The sequence below is a fragment of the Amblyomma americanum genome, chromosome 9 (assembly GCF_052857255.1).
Source record: "Amblyomma americanum isolate KBUSLIRL-KWMA chromosome 9, ASM5285725v1, whole genome shotgun sequence".
NCBI lineage: Eukaryota > Metazoa > Arthropoda > Arachnida > Ixodida > Ixodidae > Amblyomma > Amblyomma americanum.
Window position 1 is genome coordinate 135,553,345 of NC_135505.1, and position 19,345 is coordinate 135,572,689.

The window sequence follows — 19,345 nt, forward strand, 5'->3', positions numbered from 1 at the left end:
CGGTGTTCGATCACGGATTCAAGGCGCTTCTCCGGATCCCCTTTGGAATACACTGTTCTAATCTGCGGGAGAAACGGCGGTGACACTGACGCAAGTTTAAGGCTGCAGCCCCTTATCAACAACTAAAGCGGCCTCTGTTTCGAGTGGCCCCTTGACCGTGGGACAATTGCATTCTATCTGCAGTGCCCCCTCGTCGATACTCCGCCGGAACAGAGTGTGACTCGTGCCGATAAAACCCGTTCGGTATCGGGTGCAGTGTAACACCCGGATTCAGTGCTATCTCTAACGGGGCAGAGACAATGCGGGCAGGCTTCAGGCTGCCATCTCGGCGTCCGTTGTTATACTGTCGAACAAGTAAGCGGTATACCGTTTAAAAAGGTGCGGAGCCCGCATCACCTGCCGTTGAGATGGCGTGCTGATGTTCCACCTTACATGCACATGGTGTGTATGGTGCCTGTGTATGAAGTCTATAGACTTTTCGTAGACAAATCATATAGAGTAATCTATAGACAATACAAGTCCCACAGAAGGTTTATAGCCTATTTATAGATTTATAGCCGTACATTTTAGTAGACTTTCGGCTATCGAAAGTGTATAGACTATGCATAGACAAAAAGAAATATCTATAGAATGGCAATCGAGTAAATCTATATAAGGTCTATAGACCATTTTTATAAGAGTAGTTACACACCTGACTGCGAAGCAGCTGGTTCATTACCCTGATTATACCCTAGCCAAGGTGGCAGTGTGATGTCTAGCCGAGGGGCTTGCCCCGTGCATCTTATCACTTATGCTTATGTTATCCCATGTTATAATATCTTTTATCTAACTCATTATATTGTATCTTATTCCTCCACCTTGTCCCTATCTAATCACTCCACCAGTATGACAGATACTGTTTAAACGATTCAGGTTCGAGGACTGAAATTCCAGTGGACTGAAAACTTCGGATGTCCGCAATCACTACCGAGACATTAAGTCCCTTCCATACCTTTGCTATGTAGCTTTGGAACATTATAAATCAGTTTGAAGTGACCTTACTGCCAAGGCGCTGCCAAGCGAATCAAATGTGCCGAGCTGTTGCATCTCAGCACTGAATCTGCAGTCGCCAAGATGCCGATCGGATATTTATTTTCCCCATTCATGATTCGAATGATGGAATAGTGCCGTGTACGCTCCTATGGACCCATGCGATTACCCAGGAAACTTAACCACATTAACCAAGCAAGTTAACATGGCGCCAAGGCGTGATAGTTGGCAAACGGGTTGCCTGCCAAAGTGGGATAACGTTTGGTTCCACTAGTTTTGGTGGTTAAGGCAGGACCTTTGATAGTCGGATACAACTTAAGAACGAAGCGGCTTTTCCCCGTCAAAGGACCCCCTTCCAGCCAATGGCGTCGGCCGATTCTCATGACCCTGCTAGCGTGACAATACAGGGAGTGACAGATGAAATGGGATAGTCGCCTCCCTGCATTATCACGCCACTCCCTGCATTTTCTTGCTACTCAAGCTAGCAGATTCATGAGAAACTGCCTACGTCATTGGCTGGAATGGGGTCCCTTGAAGGCGAAAAGCCGCTCTTTTCTTGACTAGTATCCCACTATTTTAAACTGTAGAAGAACTGCAGATTGGGCTAGTTGGTGTTGATGCATAGTGCTGGTGCTTCAACAGCGCAAACACACACAGACCAAGTAAGAGATGAGTGTGGTTTGTGTGTCTCGTCTCTTGGTCTGTGCGTGTTTGCGCTGTTGAACCACCACTATACCACTATTTTACTTAGCTGATGCCCACAGCTTTGTACGCCGCCTACAGCGACCACGTCCAGGTGTCACGTCGATTGCAGGGCTCGCCCTTCTGTGTGAACGGAGATCGGCACCGTTCGATACCCACTAGCCTGATCAGATCACACACTTTTTTTCTTGTCGCGTACAACACGCGCGAAACCACTGCACAAAGACCCAAGTTACTTCGTAATCACGTCTTTTATGTTCCATAAATGAGTTAGCCATACTGCCTATAGTTATATTTCGCTCTGTGTTACTCTATCAAGGTAACTCTTCCTCTGTCCCACTTAAAACACGGCAACCTCTCCCGTGTGCAACGGTTGTTTCATGAACAGCAGCTTGCATGCTACCCTCCAATCGACGGTGGCGCCTCTCGTAGCTCGTGCCTGAAACTATCACTGCAGAAAACTTCTTAGGTAAGTTTCGCGACCGGGAAAGCTATCAGAGGACCCCGCCTGACGCATTTCACAAAGAGTTAACTGAAGACCCGCACGTTGACACCGTTCCACTTACAGCAAGACTATATACTCTGCGCAAGGCAGTCCCGTGCTTGCGTGAGTGCGAACGCGCTGCCTGAGTATTGCAGGGCGAAAGTTGAGAGCCTCGCATGAGAGGAACGTAAGCGAATAAATAAAACGGTCACGTAATTGCATTCGAACGCATTGTGCAAAACTCTCCCCGGGCTGCCAGGGCAAGACAATGAGAGAGACCGTTAAGCCTCGCCGAAAGCTTTCTCGCGCTCCCCGGCAGCGCTTTTGACCTCGGTATAACCGCGCAGGAAAAGCCGGCGGCGAGCCCGTATGCGCGCTCGCTGCGTTGTGTCCCGCGCTGATGAATGCCGTTGCTCGAGCGTCTTAATGAGTTTCGTGTCGTGAATCACTTCGCCGAGCTCCTGCGATCCCGCTACGAGGAAGAACTCTGCGTGAGCTTCATTGTGCGCTGTGCTGGAGGCAAAACTGCATAATGCGCACTCGGTGTAGAGTATAATAAGCGACGAAAGAGCGGGAATTCGGGCTTGCCTTGGAGATGGGGTTTTAGCCGCGTTCAGTGAGACGACAGGGGACCAACCGTACCCAGCAGTTTCTGGACAAACGCCTTTCTGAGCGGGAAACCATTTATGAACGCAATTTTTTCATATAATAATAATAATAATAATAATAATAATAATAATAATAATAATAATAATAATAATAATAATAATAATAATAATTGTTTTTTTGGGGGAAGGAAATGGTGCAGTATCTGCCTCGTATATCGTTGGACACCTGAACCGCGCCGTAAGGGAAGGGATAGAGGGGGAAGTGAAAGAACAATGGAAGAAAGAGGCCGTAGTGGAGGGCTCCGGAATAATCTCGACCACCTGGTGATCTTTAACGTGTACTGACATCGCACAGCACACGGGCGCCTTAGCGTTTTTCCTCCATAAAATCGCAGCCGACGCGGTCGGGTTCGCACCCGGGAACTGATCAGTAGTCGATCCGGAGTTCCCGGGTTCGAACCCGACCGCGAATGCAGCCGAACCCGAATGCAAGATTTCACTATACGTATCTACAGATCACCCGTCCACAGTCTTGAATTTTTTTTTCTATCAACGTTTTTGCTATCATCAAAAGCGTTCCCCATTGGTTTTCTATGGGAGTCTTAACTGTTCGGTGCCACCGATGGAAACACTTTCTTTTGAAAGATTTTGCTACATAAAAAAAGAGTGGACCATTGGCTTCAATATTATCATAAAAGTATCTTACAAGTTTCCAATTTTCAAAATTTTTGTCTGGAATTGCTGGACTTGGAACTTACTAAGGGGGTTGCGGGATAAGTTGGTATCATGCGTAAGGGAGATATTAACCTGGGTGGATGTTTGAATCCTCGCTAACTCTGAATTGTGCTGATTGTGTAAATGGCTGTTGGGTGAATGTCGCAACTTCGCCGTGGAAATAAGATCGCCAGTGGGCGAAATGGCACAGATGCACAGCTTTTGTGCATTCTGCCTAGAGGTGTAACTGGGACTCACGATGAAAGCGAAAGACTGCATGCAGAATGAGAAAAAAAAATTTGAGATATATATTCTACGGACAATGGTGAAAAAGCACATAAATGTGTTCGATTGTAAAGTGCACCTTTCATTAGGTCAAAGCTCCCCCCCCCCCCATCCCCTCCATGTCGTTTAACTTTCACTCTTTAATGCTTTAGCAGTATAGCTGTAATTCCCTGCAAAAAAAGAAATGTGTATGTGTGTGTGTGTGTGTGTGTGTGAGAGAGCGTGTTCGGTTCTGTAAAGTTTTCATCCTCCGGAGGATGCACTTCCGGACATGTATCCACCGACAGACCTTCTATAGTCATAGAGGGGGTAGTGCATTTCTTGAGCAGTATAGCACCAACTGCATCGCCTATATATAAGAATTGTTTCCTTTCGTCACTTCCGCGGCGGTCGAATTTCGATGGAGGCGAAATTCTAGAGGCCCGTGTACTGTGCGATGTCAGTGCACGTTAATGAACCCCAGGTGGTCGAAATTTCCGGAGCCCTTCACTACGGCGTCTCTCATAGCCTGAGTCGCTTTGGGACGTTAAACCCCCTTAAACCAAACCAAACCAAACTTTCGTCACTTCCTGGTTCAAGAAAACGAGCCCTTGTTACATCCGGGTAAATCCGGTACTTGAGCGCATGCACACACAGAAGAGGCAACATAAACCAGTGAACATAAACCAGGAACCGACAGGCGAGCGAGAGAGGGGGGCGTGCGCTGTCACGCTTTCGTCATTTCGGCGCGAATTCCACGCGGCGCCGAAAATCTCCGCCCACGCTGCATTCGTGTTGCTCTGCTTCTTCGCCACTCGCATCTCCGTGCTTTTCACGTCTCGCACGTTCCTCAACGGTACTGTACATTCCTTTCTTTTTTCTTCCTTTCTCCTTGCCTGTCATCTCCTCTTGTCTCGCAGAGTTTCATTCGAGCTCTTCAGGAGGCACATCTACTTTCTTTTTTCTTTCATTCGTTTCTTCTTTCTTTCGTTCGCGAAGCCACAGAAGAACCGCCGTAGAGAACGTCGTGAAGAGACAATCACGACGCAGTCGCGTCGAGCCGTCTGTCCCCGGTCGTGACAGACCGCACTTTTGCAGCTCACTGCAGCCAGCGACCTCTAGCGACCTCTCTCGTGCAGCGCCATCTACCAGATAGCGTGTGCACTACAAGCCGACGCGGTGGTGGCGCCTTTGCGGCGGCTTCTCAGCGGTCTCATTCGTGCAGGACAGAGAAAACAGTCCAGGAGGGAGAATAAGACACAAGCACGCGCATAGAGGACGACGGAAAAAAAAAAAACGCATTCGCGTTAAGACTGTTTCGCTCCCGAACCCCGGTTGACCCCATGTGCGCTTCTTCCTGGTCCTCAGTAGACACTTTTCTGTTTGTTGATATCTTTGTTGAGCGGCTGCGCTGGCCAGGACATCTGCATTAGATTATCTCTTTGTTTTGTTGTCTTTTTTGAGTAGAGGATAGATTCACTATAGCACTATCTTCCTGGCTCCTAATACACACTTTTTTGTTTGTTATTTTATTGTGCAGCTCCGCTGGCCAGGACCTCTGCATTAGATTATATCTTTATTCTGTTATATTTTTGAGCCGGGAAATATGTTCACTTCTCCAACGATATATGAGACAGATACTGCACCATTTCCTTTCCCTAAAAACCAATTCTTCTTCTTCTTCTTCTTCTTATTATTATTATTATTATTATTATTATTATTATTATGTTCACTATAGTACTACAGGATGCAAGTTGAAGAAACTGCAAATGGCAATGGCAGAGCATAGTCCACAGCCTGCTGTATTATACTTCGATAAGCAATTACGGGACATAGTTGCACGAATGAGAGCTGATGCGAAGACACGAGGACGAACACACAGAGACAGGACTGGCGCCAGTTGTGTAATTATGTCTTGTTACAACCAACTATATCAAACTAAAGTATTGAAATTACAGGAGTGAAGGAAGTCGACAAGTTTATGTTCCACTCCAGTGAACAAAACAAGCCATCCAGATTATTACCCATATAACATATTTACCTTGTGATTAGAATTAAGCTCCGTTCAGGTAAGAAAAAACATTTCATTACGGACTATTTGCTTATTGTTGAGGAATGAAGGAGTGGCAGGCGTCATTCATTTCCACCCCATGGCAAAGGGCACAACTGACTGATGCATTCAAGACAGCTTCGACCTTCTTTTTTAAGCAACACATGAATTTTCGATCCATTCACCATAAGCGATCATGAACTTCCGCCATGGTACCCTATTAGTCATGAAAGAATCGGGGTGGACGTGACACCAATGCCACACCACCGGCACACCAAAGGTGCCTTCGGTGGCACGTTAGCCCGAGTGAAGCCAGTGGTGAATCTTTGTAAATATGCACCATGTTGAAGGTGGGGATCGGGGTCACTTCTCGACACAACCTCGGTCAAGATGACGCCCTCCCCGACCCGGACAGGAGCGCAGCTGAGTGAAGGGGTTCGTTAGTGGAGAAAGAAGACTTGGTTTATTTTACATATTTACAAGCTTTTGAGTTCAGAAGTGAGCTGCTTCAACTGCATCTTCCGTCCAGTTTTATACACTGCGTCTTCCCTAGATTCCCCAGGTAGGGGACGCCCTCGCCGTGGTGGGTGCGGCCAAAACTCCCACTCTCACGCACATACAGACACCTCCGCACACAAGGACACGCCCCCGGCATAAGTTGAGCCCGAGAGAGAGGGGTATGCGGCCAGGACCCCGCCGGGCTGGCAGGAGACGTCAGCTGGTCGGCCCGATCTCCGCCGGTCGGTGAAATTCGAGGAAGCCGAGGCGCAAAGCCGGAGCGCCCCGTCGGGAGATAATCCCCAGTGGTTCTGCCATTAGCGACGCCCGGCGAAGCCTGTGGACGAGCCGCCGTGGCGATCCGTTCCCACATTGGTGCTGTGCCCGGGAAGCCAGGAGTAGTCGGGTCGGTAGAGACGCCGCGGAAAATCAGAAGACAGCCGGAACCACTTGGCTGGCGGCGGCGGCGACTCCTTAAAGGGATGTTCGCAGGACCTTGCTCCCCGCTTGCCCCACACAACGACCGGGCGAGCGCGGTAAATGCACCCCGCAGACACCTGGCGAGAGATGCTGTCTTGGTGGCAATCTTCGGGACCTGCTGGCGCCAATCCTAATACCAGCTGGCGTCAGTTCCTAATAACCAGTTCGACGCCATAGGTTTCAGGCTGTTATATGAGTCGGTAAGGCGGATATTATTCAACGAGGGCATGCGCATGCGGAGCGCGCCGTTGACGGAAATACAAATAGTTTCAATATCAAAGGGAGCGGCTATAGTACACACGCAAGAAGAAACTCACAGAGAGTACCATACAAATGATGACGAACAGCCAACACGTGGGAAGGACAAAAATGTGTTACTGCCACTCTCGTTTCAGTGACGGCGGTATGTTGTTTCTTCTACACTAAGTCGAAAATGTCTCGTAGGTGTTATTTGCCCAGACGGGACATAGGTTACTGACCAGTTCCATCAGAAAAAACGATGTTTTGGGATGGCTATGGTTCCTAACGCTTTCGAAATGTCCGTTTTCTTGCCTAGGTCGACACTGAAGTATGAACTTAATATCGAAGCGGATAGACGACGAACGAGTGGACGGAGACGAAGAAGGCAACGAAGTTCTGGCTGTGTTCTCAGTGCCACTCGCAGCTGTTCCTTCGCTTGTGTAAATAACTGTAAATATATTCTTTCCCGCAACAATATATACAATCGAACCTCGTTATAACAAAATAATGGATATAACGAAGGAATGACGATTCCCCTGCAGAAATGCATTAAAAAAATTACGTTGATGCACGCAGTTGCACGCAGCGTCCTCCATCGGGTGCTCGTGGCGGTCGTCGCAAAAGCGGCCCGCTCTACGCCGCCGGTCGTCACGCTACCATTCTAGAGCGCAAGGTGCCCGTGTGCTGTGCGATTAGATCCCCAGGTGGTAGAAATTATTCCGGAGCCCCCCACTACGGCACCTCTTTCTGTCTTTCTTCTTTCACGCCCACGTTAATCCCTTTTCTTACCGCGCGGTTCTGGTGACCGCATAAATGTGAGACAATTAATGCGCCATTTCCTTTCTTCAAAAATTAATTTTCATTTTCCACTTTCAAAAATACTAAACAATTAAGGCGGCACTTGCCACCACCACAATGTGCCACATTTAAAGGGGTTGATATATCTCTCTACGAAAACCTATAGATAAAAAACGACATAACTGAGAAAGAAACGATAACGCTTCCGAAGAAGAAAACTTCAAATAACACCACAGACAAGCAGTTTTTTTGTATTCTAGCCACCGTTGAGAATATTTCTATTGAGCACGCTTATTCCCCAGAGAACCTAGGCTAGGCACAATCTGTCCCCAACAGTTCGCAGCAGACGACAGAAAGCAGAGTAGAGCATGTCGGGAAGGGTCCAGCCTCCTTGGGGCCTTCGTTGCCTTCGTTGGTGCCGTTCGGTGCCCACGTTTGATACTTGCACGCTGAGTTGTTTTCACTGCTTTAACTGTCAGTTTGTCGTGTCTTGTATGTTCCTATCGTGAATTCTACCCCGCACGGTAACTTCGACAACGTTGTCTAGCGCTTACTGAGGCTGTCGATTCGACCGCATCGAGACCCTCGGGCGTTCTGCGAGTTCAAACGCTCAGTGGGAGCCTCTTTCTGCTCATTGTCATATTGTCACGTTAATGACTGGCGTTTGGAGGCGACTCAGCGGCGGCACATTAGTCTGGGCGTGTGACGTGTAAGCTCCTTTTCGAGATATATATACTGACTGAGTCGTTTTATGTTTGCAAAAGTGGCGCTGAATCTTCCTGGCCATCCGCCAAGATGCGTAGAGGTTACGCACGCGGCGGTTTATTTAAGGATTGGCGGCGTTTTCGAAATGCGTTTCGATGTCTGGGCGTTAGCGAAGAAACTGTAGGACTGACGCTCATCTTCGCTCAATTTAGTGATGGGAACCTGGAACTCGTGCGGCTTGACTTGTGCGGTGCATGAGAATCGTTTACTTGTGCCGTTGAGTATGTTTCGTTAAGTAGTACCGTGCACACATTCACGTTTTCAATTGCAAATGCCTGTCGCTGTTCATTAATTTGCCGCACAAGGAGGAATATATAGAGCGAATAGATTTTAAGGCCAGGAAAAAAACTCGAACTGTTTGCATTGTGTTGCGTGTGCGCAACTTGTATAGTAGGTTTAGTTGCAACAAAATCATCTCTGCAGCTTGCTTGTGCGTTTTGAATCGAAAACGTGAGTAAATTTAAACTGACCCATGATTTCCGGCCGTCTGCTGCGGGCCAGATAATCGATGCAGGCGAGGTTTAACGTACCGGTAGGGTGGCTAGGACTTTCTAGCCACCCTAGTATTGGTCTCGTTAGTGCTTGTTCAGTGCCATTGGCCTTTCGCCCCAGTTGTAATTCGCGGGCTGCCTGTCTAATTCGTTCCGCCTTTTTCTTTTTTTTCATGCCTGACCTGTCTATCCCTCGTTTTCATTTGTGTGCTTGCTTTTATAGCCGTTGGGGCAGACGTACCCTTATTTGTTTGCATGAATTGTTATCAAACCGTGTTACAATGTCGATTGCGATGTAGAAGACATACAATTGTCGTTTTCGCGCGGTATGTTAAAGTTAACCCAACGTTTCGCCTAACATTTAATATCTCAAACATGCAAGTATTCATACTATTATTTGTGACCGTTGGGTATTGTGCATCAAGTGGAAAGGCTAGCTGCTCAACTATGCATGGTCCGTCTGCAGAATGTGTGGGATCAGTACTTTGTCTGGTATTTCCTTTGATTCATTTTATTAACGTGGATATGTATACTGTAACCACCGTCTCATTTATGGGCAATCGGAATAAACGAAACAGCAGACGTTAGTACGATCCAAAAACGGGTAATAGTTGCCTTGTTGCTGTCAGCTGTCCGGACTAGTAATCAAAGAAAGCTCCATGCTATGCCCACACAGAATGAGTTGTACTAAGCCGGATCACTGTTTTATAACTACGACGTGGATAGTCGGTTTTGCTTAAGTCATATTCATAGGCGTGCATTGGGTGGGAAGGAGCACAGCGGCCGCCCCAATAGTCGTGGAAAAGGGGGGTGCAGATTTTGTACCATTATGTTCCCGCTACCCAGAAGATATGAATGGGCACTACCATGAACTTTGTGAACTTTGGCCACCCCCCATCCCCCCTTAGGCAGAGACCTGTGCACGCCTATGGACATGTCAGACTAGACCAGTATGTAAAAGAAAGTGGCTGAGTTACTAGTTAAATTCGGATGCCATGACTCTACACACCATGTATTTGTGAGGGCTTCCTGCCACCATTGTATATCCTTCTCTTTTACGATAATCCAAGTTATTGAAAAGCAAAAAATGTAGCCCATCTCTTTGTGCTAGGTCACTCGTACTCTGTGATTTAATTGAACTAAGGATAACCTGTTGTCACACCTAGTGATTGCAAAAAACAATATGCCAAGTTTTTTTCGCTGGTTTTGTTGCTTACTGTAGTGTCATGTCTCAGAATGTTCAGCTTACACACTTGCTAAAGCAACAGACTGGACACTTAAATCTGTGCACTTTTTTTTTCTCTCGCTATTATTTCTCGGCAGCCATGGGTTAAAGCTTCACTCGTGACTCATTCGTGTCCGAATGGACGGCGACAGTGAACTGATACCTTGCGACTTCCTGTCATCAGAAGAGATGATCTTGCCTTCGGAGAAACCTCGGAGCCCTCTGGTAAATGACGGTGATGAGGACAGAGAGACTTTTGAGGGTGAAGGTTCTGAGGAAGTGGTGGCGAGGACCGACGACCTTGGCAGCTCTTCAGTCGTGAACGCCCTGAATCAACTTGTCGAACTGTGCGACGCACCCGAGAGTGGCATCGTTGCCCTGGACAAGCTCATGGATGTCATTGAAAGCCAGGGCTTCCAGTGTTCACCTCAGGTTGGTTGACTGAGTTGCTCATGCATACTGTGGTAGCCAGACTCAAACTTCATGCACGTTTGCATGACCCGTGGAGAGGTGTTAAAGGGACACTGAGGAGAAATTGAAGTTGGCTTGTATCGATAGAATAGCAGCTCCTGATCACAAAAATGCCACTCTTACTGAAAACAAAGCTCTTGTAATGTAGAAAATAGCAAGAACCAAAATACAGGTGTCGCCGCCACAGGCCAATCTCGCAAGTACAAGCGCGATTACTTCCTATGACAAGAGGCGCCACCTTGGAGGAATTTCCCTTCATGGAAGCCACGAATCTCTGAGGCTGGCAAAGGAAGGTTGCGCACCGCACCGCTAGCCGTCAGAAATCACGGAGTCTGCGTCACGTATCACGTCACTCCGTTCTGAGACGTCATAAGAGTTGCCGTGGCATCATAAGAGTTCCCCGAGTTTCAATCAGAGCGGCGGGAAAAACTTTTTCATCTTCGAATCCAAATTTCTTTGAAATAAATGCATCTTTCGCGCCCGGACAAGCGGCAACAAAGCCATGAAATGCCGAACTATCAGATTTTGCTAACAAAAAAAATGATAGAGTTCTCCTCAGTGTCCCTTTAAAGGGATGTTGGTGGCAATTCCATCCAACTTGAATTGTTAGTAAAAATCGATTCATTGTCTCATTCTGGCTGTATTGTCATTTGTCCACCAGCAAGAGATGCATTTATCGCGGACAAAATAACCTTTAAAAATTTTCCTCCCACTCCATTTAATCTTGTAATTCTACACTAAAAAGGACTCTCTGATTACTGCCTTGAAGTAAGTGGTTGCTTAGACGAGCCTCTGGAATCTGCACCTAAAAAACTGTGTAAAAACCTGTACTTCATTTTTTGGCATTTTGTTGATTATAGAAACTCCGTTTTCAGTGAAAATAGTGTCTTTAGTCGTTAGATTGCAGTAATCGGTCGATATATATACCAGGTGTTTCAGGGAAGGTGGTCACTCGTGTTTAAAAGGCAGGGTTTTTGAGGTAAACAGAAGCTTTTTCCGGCATAGTAATGCCAGCGTTGGCGGACGTCAAAAAACAGGCGAATCAACTAGCTAAGTGATTAACTAAATTCTAATAGTTAACTTTTTAACTGTTACCAATAGGCACCTGATTGCAATTAGAGATTTGTAGCCGGCCGTTAGTAATAGCCATATCTGATTATAGAATTTCGAAAGCGTGATTACTCTCGCCGCTGTGGCACAACAAAATTTGGCCACATCGTGCTAATATACATGCACTTTCGTAATGTATGCAGGCAAAGCAACCCCTGCAGTGGTGATAACAAGTCGAAATATCCAAATTTTGTAGTGCCACAGCAGTGAAAATAATGGCGTTTTCGAAATTCTAAAAACGGATACGGCTATTACTAACGGCCGGCTACAAATCTCTAATTGTAGTCAGGTGCCTATTTGTAATAGTTAAAAAGTTAACTATTGGAATATAGTTATTCACTTAGCTAGTTAAGATGAGTCGCCTGTTTTTTGACGTCCGCCAACACTCTTAATAATATGCCGCAAATTGCTTCTCGTTACCTCAAAAACCTTATTTTTAAAAATTAGTGCTCACCTTCCCTGAAATACCTGTTATACATATGCCTTTAGCGTCGCTTTTTCAAGTGATTGTGCTCTGTGAAAAAAATAGCCGATGGTTTAGCATGGCTAAGTGCGGAATATTGTGCTGTAGCGCTAGCTAGGGTGGGCACCTAAGGTCCTTACGTGCTAAAGGCATTTGACCAAAAGGCCTTTGGGTAAAAGCCTTAATGCCTTCATCCATGTGAAGGTGTGCAAGGTGTACACACACCTGGCAGGTTGCCCACAACCCGGTGGGCAGGTGGACCGCCTACCACAAAACAGGCTTCAGGGATGCACATACGTATGTATGCATGTAGGCATGTATGCCCGAAATCAGCAAGAGCGCCTAGTAGTGCTACCGCACTATACGGCCAGTGTATGAATGTTGAAACTGACGGGTGTGATGTGATGGATGCAGGATATCCACTCGCTGAACCAGGTTTACAGCGCGCTGTGTGCGGAGAGTGAGTCCAAGGGCCTGGTCACAACTGGCGGGTCCGGGAAGCGGGACTTTCAGGTGGACATCCACAACTCCAAGGTGATCCGGGACCTGTTCGACCACTACCAGAGCCATGCACACATCGAGTGAGTGCTTCCGAGCTTCACACAACAGGACACAACATCAGTGCTGTTATCTGTGCAGTGTCCAAGCTATGACAGTGTCGTTCTGTCCCGAGACCCGACAATGGAAAATTTATTTAATATACATTGGACAACGTACCTGCAGGGGAGGCAGCCATGGAAGGAAGTATAGTGTTGTAAAAAGCTCTTTCTTGGCTAGTTTTATGCCCTGAGCTGCCATCTAGTAAGTGTTGTCAAAGTCGTGTCATTTTTCTCCTGCTCATGGGCTCTTAAAAAGGTCGGGTGGCAGTCAAAAAGGCAAGGGGGGGCTTGGGCACTTTAGCTAGCGGTGAAACTCTTTCAGGCTCTGAGCACTCATAAAAGTGCACCAATTGACATAAGCACATGTTTGAGTTATGAAAGCTGTTATCTTCCTCTGCGCTTCAGAGAGCTATCGCGGTGTCTGAGTGGTTACGGCGCTCGGCTGCTGACACAAAAGACGGAGTGCAGTCCCGGTAGAGGCAGTCAGATTTTGATGGAGGCGAAATTCTCGAGGCCTGTGTACTGTGCGTTGTCAGCGCACATTAAAGAACTCCAGGTGGTTGGAATTTACAGAGCCCTTCACGACGTCTTCCCTCATAGCCTTAGTCGGTTTGGGATGTTAAACCCCCATAAACCATCTGTGCATTAGAAATTTCAACGTTTTCTCCATGCTGGAACAAATTATGCCTAGCGCTCTACATGTAAGGCACTGCTTTTTTGAACAGTAACTGTTGTGTTTAAAGGCTTGTGCCCGTTAGCTTAGGTTCAGGAGGGTATAAACTTTTCCTGTTCAAGGGTTGTGTTGTGTGCATTCAGTCTTGTGCGTTGTCTTGTCTGGATGCGTTTTTTTGAAAGTCGGCCTCATTGATTGCACTTTAATTCTGCAAGAAGAAGGAATAATTTTCGCACATTGTCATCAAGAAACCAGCGTGCATTATGAGAAATCTGATTTTAAAGTCATGTCCAGTGTTTGAAGCTTTACCACACGTAACAGGTAGGGAATTTGCCTGGTAGCCAACATTGTAGGTTGACTCAAAAGTTGGTGTCTCGAAAAATATCGGCACCAATAACAGAATAATTCTGAATTGTGAAGTGAAATGAATATTTTATTTAAAAAATGTTTATTTTTTCAAATCTCTGAAGTTTCAGCATATATGGGTTAATCCAAAAGTTTGGAATACAACAAAAGGTATTTCACCCATGTTTTGGGATGAAAATAATCAAATCCTAGTTGTTTCTCAGGTCACACAAGGATATTAAAGCTTTGAACTTCAGCCATCTTAATTTGCCAGGCCAAATTTATTCCAGTATTTATTTTTCTCTTGAATAATAACAAATTGGGGCAACATACCAATGACTGCATTTAAGGTCAGAGTATGACAGAAGCAAGTGCTTTGAACAACTTGCTGGATTTAACAGCTGGTCAATCTTTTATTTTTCATATTTTGATTCTATTTGATGCGCACATTTTTGTGCATGAGCTTAGATTCTAATTACGCAAGGTTTTTCTACGTCGTTACATTTGCATAGCTTATTCAGTTTGCTCATTGGTGCATTTCCTGTACAATGACTCTGTGACTCCACATTGTCTATGCGGCTCCCGTTTTTACTTTATCTATGGCTCTTGCCTGCAGTGTTATTGCGCAAATAATATAGTAAATAAAGCTATTGCTTCCCCCTCCAGTTTCTACTGATAGCTTGAATCAAGAACAGTTAATAAACATGGTTGGGGTTTGCAGTGAAGCCAAGATAACTAATGGTCGTTAAGGGTAGCAGAATGGGTTCAGAGGGAAGGCAAGCGTATTGGGGGGACGGGAAGTCGGGTGGCCGTATGAGATTAGGAAGTTTTCGAGGATATGGCGGCTGGGAAGCTGGCACAGGACAGGGTTATTTGGAGGGATATGGAAGAGCCCTCTGTCCTGGCTATGGCTGTACCTAGCTAAGTTGCTGCTGATGATAATGACATTGTATGCATGTAAAAGAACTGCTGGATAGCTTTTGAAAGATACTTTGTAGAGAAAGATTTTGTTTCACTTTGCATTATTAATCTGTAACGATCCAATCATTTCATACAGGCAACACTGGTCGTGTGTCATTCACTTATCCACGTTCTGACAGCTATCAACGATGGTCTAGTTCTGGACCACGCAGTTGCTTGATGTCTCATATTGTGCTGTTTTAGCCTAGTTTTTGTACTAGTTCCTTGTAGTCTCAACTATACACATGGTACCACCTTGTGTTTCTGGGCATTATGTTTTGACTTGCCAATGTGCACAAAAAAACCCAACAACTAGTATTACTGCATGACGAAATATACTGCTAGTGTGTTATTAAAAATGGCCAATTAGGCTAGCTTTAAAGGCGCCAATTTTGTTAAAAGGCAGTATTTATTTGCAGTTGGCTTTATTTGGTAGATTTGCTTTTGATTTGCAGGAACTGTGTTGCTTTATGGTGCATGAGATTCTGGCAGGTAATAAATTACTATAAACACAATCGTAGCAGGCCAAAGGCCTTGCAAAAAGCAGGGAAGGAATTTTCGTATAGCACTTGCAAAGGGCAAAATTGGAGGAAGAAAATGTCTAGGCAGATGACTTATTTTTAATAATGACAGCTTCTCTTTTAAAGTTCTTTAACCTAATTACTGTTTGTGGGGAGAAAGCAGTTTATATAAAGCATTGTGCAGTGTCAGTCCTTTCAGGTGCCATATTATGTACACAGTAGCATGCAAATCTGAAGTGTGCTATGGATGGCGGCTTTGTGTGCAGTGAGTTTAATACTATCATTATTGGAACTTTGGTGTTTGTTTATGTTATATGGCAAATTGAGTGATTAAAAAAAAAAAAGGGCTTGACACCATGCAGTTTCACAAGGTCGGACCTATTTATTTTTCCTACCATTTTATTCTCGGTTTCAGTCAGTCAGTCAGTCAGTCAGTTTTTATTTGCAGGAAAATCACATCATCCTGCGTATGGCAGAGACTAAAGGCATGGTTGCCTGATGAGGTCTCTGCCCCCGTAACAAAAGGAGAAACCTACAGCAGTACAGCAGAGAGCTGGTACAAAAAAAGAGAAGCATCGTTACAGATAGTCCACGCATACATACAACATATGGCTGTACTTAAGCACTATGGACAGTTTCTTTTTAATCACATTGAATATTCGCTCAAATATCACAAAAACACGTAAAAAGAAGTCAACAATTGAAAACAAAATTTACATTTATCATTGTTACTTAACAATCTCAACGGAAAACAAAATTGCCCGCAGTTCACGTTTGAACCTTTTTCTGGGTAGGCAGAAATCTAAAATAGAAGCAGAGTAATTTAACATGTCTATTAATTGGTATTCCAGATCTTGTTTTCCATAATTTGTTCTGACTTTTTTATTTCTGCGTTTGGGGTTACGAATATCATATTGAGCCAAAATAGGTGTGTAAACACTGTGAAGTTTCTTTTTATATATTTGCTGTCCCAGTATCCATAAATAGACTTAACTTGCAGGTAAAACATCAAATCTGGGAAAAAGTGGTTGCGTCGACAACAATCTAATAGGGCCGGTGTGGTTCACAAAAATTCGACTCATGTAATCTGCTTCTATGAAAAGAGAAGGGACTTTTCGAGTTGCATTGCCTTTGGTGATCAAGAGTTTGTTTTGCAGCCATATAAATTTTTATTTTCATTTTTTGATACAGATATGGAAATAAACAAATGAAATGAAATCTATGAAGCACTCATGATGCCTTTTATGCAATTGTGTACTGAGCTGTAGAAAGTGAATGGTGGGTGTTTCATATTTCAAAGTGAACTCCACTTGACTCTCGATGATTAAAACTCAAACCGGACTGAAAATTTGAAGTATATGTCGAGTTCAAATCGACAAGAGCTTTTTTAAAAAAGTTCCCATGATGTTGACGGAATCAAAGTGTTAGTTTCATTTAAGCAAGTTCAGGTTAATAGAGTGCGCTTTAATTTGCTTTCTTTTGACCTGCATAGACTACTTATGCAGGGAAAAAAATTTAGAACTAAAATGGCAAGCAATGTCTGTGGCCTCAGCATGTTCATGTCATGCCCCCCCTTTTCCCCCATTTCCCCCTATCCTTGACTGCACAGGGGGATGTGGGAGCCAGGACTCTCCCTGCTTGTGGACCCAAGTAAGTTGGGCGGCTCCGATCCTGACGGGAACGGTGTCCTTCTCTCGACGCCTCCCCACCGCCCCCCGTGCGGTGGTGGTGGTGGCGATGATGATGGTAGCTGTGCTAGAGTGGGTGGCGGCCATTCCTTGGTGGGCTCGACCCCGCCTACCTGCTCCTCGGCAGGTGAGAGGGGCGCAGCCCTCTTCTCTTTCTGCTTGCCACTAACACGACTGACTGATGGACGTGCAACGGAGGGAAGACATAGGGCTGCACGGGGCGTTTGTTATCCGGGGTGGGTGGGGGGTTGTTTGCATGTTAATGTCGATGCATTTGAGAGGCGCTGTTCTGCAGGTTCGGTGAAGTGAGATGTTCTAGAAGAACCCGAAAATAACTTCAGTCAAAGTTCTAAGTCTCTCGATGTCCGGGGTTGCGAAAGTCATGCTAGATACACATGTTTTCAGCTGTGTCGTGCTGTACATGTCATGTCAGGTTTTTGAGCCGTCGGGGCTCTGATAAAAATGTGGTATAATGCCGTCTGAGGTAACATGATTCATTAAGACTTGACTTTATAGCAATTTAAACTTCGTCTGTTGTTAGCAGTGTAGTTGGTGAGCATTTGTTTCTTCTTGTAAATTTGTCAAAAGATTTGCCCTTAGGCACAGAAAGAAGTTAAACCAAACCTTCTAGGCATGTACTTAATCAACGCAGTGTGCATCTGCTACTATGTGGCCCTAGCTTGATAAAGTGGTTTAGCAGAAGTAGCGTTAGTGGTAGTTGGCGAAGGCACATTGGCTGCAGGACAAGAGAAGCCCATGTCAAATCTCTACATCAGGCCTCCTAGACAGGACCACGGAGTGGTGGCATTTTGTGTGCCCGTCTTCATCTGAATGAGAAATTAATAAGGCATTGAACATGCACTTCCATCACTGAAAGGGGACAAGCTGGAGCATGTCACGCCTTGTGGACCATACGGCAAGTTCAGAGTGCAGGTGGGTGTGACTGCTGTGATGACAGTGCACGCCTGGAACCTCCTAAGCACAGCTTCCTCTACCTTAGTAAAACAAAGACACATTATTGGGAGCGTCAATCCGGCACCGACTAGGTGTCGCTGAGGGGCAGCCCTGTGTTTTCTTTCGAGTTGTTTGCTCTCTGCGCTGAAAAGTAATTTTCATGGACGTTTCCTTGCATATGGCACCTGCAAATAGAATTTCATACTTCTCTGCTCACCGCCCTGCTCTTACTTGTGCAACTGATATTTTTCTTTATTCTGTTCTTTTTAAATGTAACTAGCCGTAACTAAGGTGCATTAGCAGAGGTTGCTCATTTTTGTATTGCGGCGATGCGGTTTGTATGAAGAGAATATGTTTTGTCGCTTCTCTAAATTATCTTTTAGGCCGGGTATTGTCACTCTTTTTTTCTGCAAGCTGAAAGGCATTGAATGGATGCATTTATTGGAAATCCTAACACTTCTGCTTCAGTCATGTGCACTTTTTGTGAGCTCTAGAAATAAAAGGCAGCAGCATATCGTCGATAATTCTAGCAATAAGTGAAAGAGCAAATAATTGCTAAAAAAAATAGATAGCGAAGTAAATAAGTACACAGTGAGCTGGTTCAGCTTAATATCGCTGCAGCATTTTGGTTCCGCAGTCAAATCTTGATGATACAAATCTCATCATCATCATGCCTGGCTATGCTCACTACAGGACAAAGGCCTCTTTCATATCTCTCCAGTTAACCCTGTCCTTTGTCAGCTGCGGCCGCCGTATCCCCGTAAACTTCTTAAACTCGTCCGCCCACCTAACTTTCTGCTGCACCTTGCTACGCTTGCATTCTATTGGAATCCACTCCGTTACTCTTTAGGACCAACGGTTATCTTGCCTTCGCATTACATGTCCTGCCCAAGTCCATTTCTTCCTCTTGATTTTGACTCTGATGTCACTAACCCGGTTTGTTCCCTCAACTTTTCTGCCCGCTTCCGATGTGTTAATGTTACACCTATAATTTTTTTTCCATATCTTGCTGTGTTGTCGTTAACTTAAGCTAAACCCTTTTCGTTAGCCTCCACGTTCCTGCCCCACTGTGAGTACCGTTAAGATACAGTTGTATACTTTTCTCTTGAGGGATATTGGTAAACCGCCATTCATGATCTGAGAGAACCTGCCATATGCGCTCTACCTTATTCTTATCCTTCTAGTTATATCCCTCTCATGATCCGGATCAGCT

The 19,345-nt window shown here is 45.3% G+C and overlaps 1 protein-coding gene across 1 annotated transcript in view; it reads left to right on the forward strand.

Annotated features, from left to right (window-relative positions):
* Positions 1 to 19,345, forward strand: part of LOC144104475 (uncharacterized) — a 212,759-nt gene that overhangs the window by 23,017 nt on the left and 170,397 nt on the right. Inside the window, 3 exon segments of the mRNA XM_077637516.1 lie at positions 10,447 to 10,780; positions 12,807 to 12,973; positions 17,100 to 17,305. Of these exon segments, the coding sequence (XP_077493642.1) occupies positions 10,487 to 10,780; positions 12,807 to 12,973; positions 17,100 to 17,305 (667 nt within the window). The 5' untranslated portion in view covers positions 10,447 to 10,486.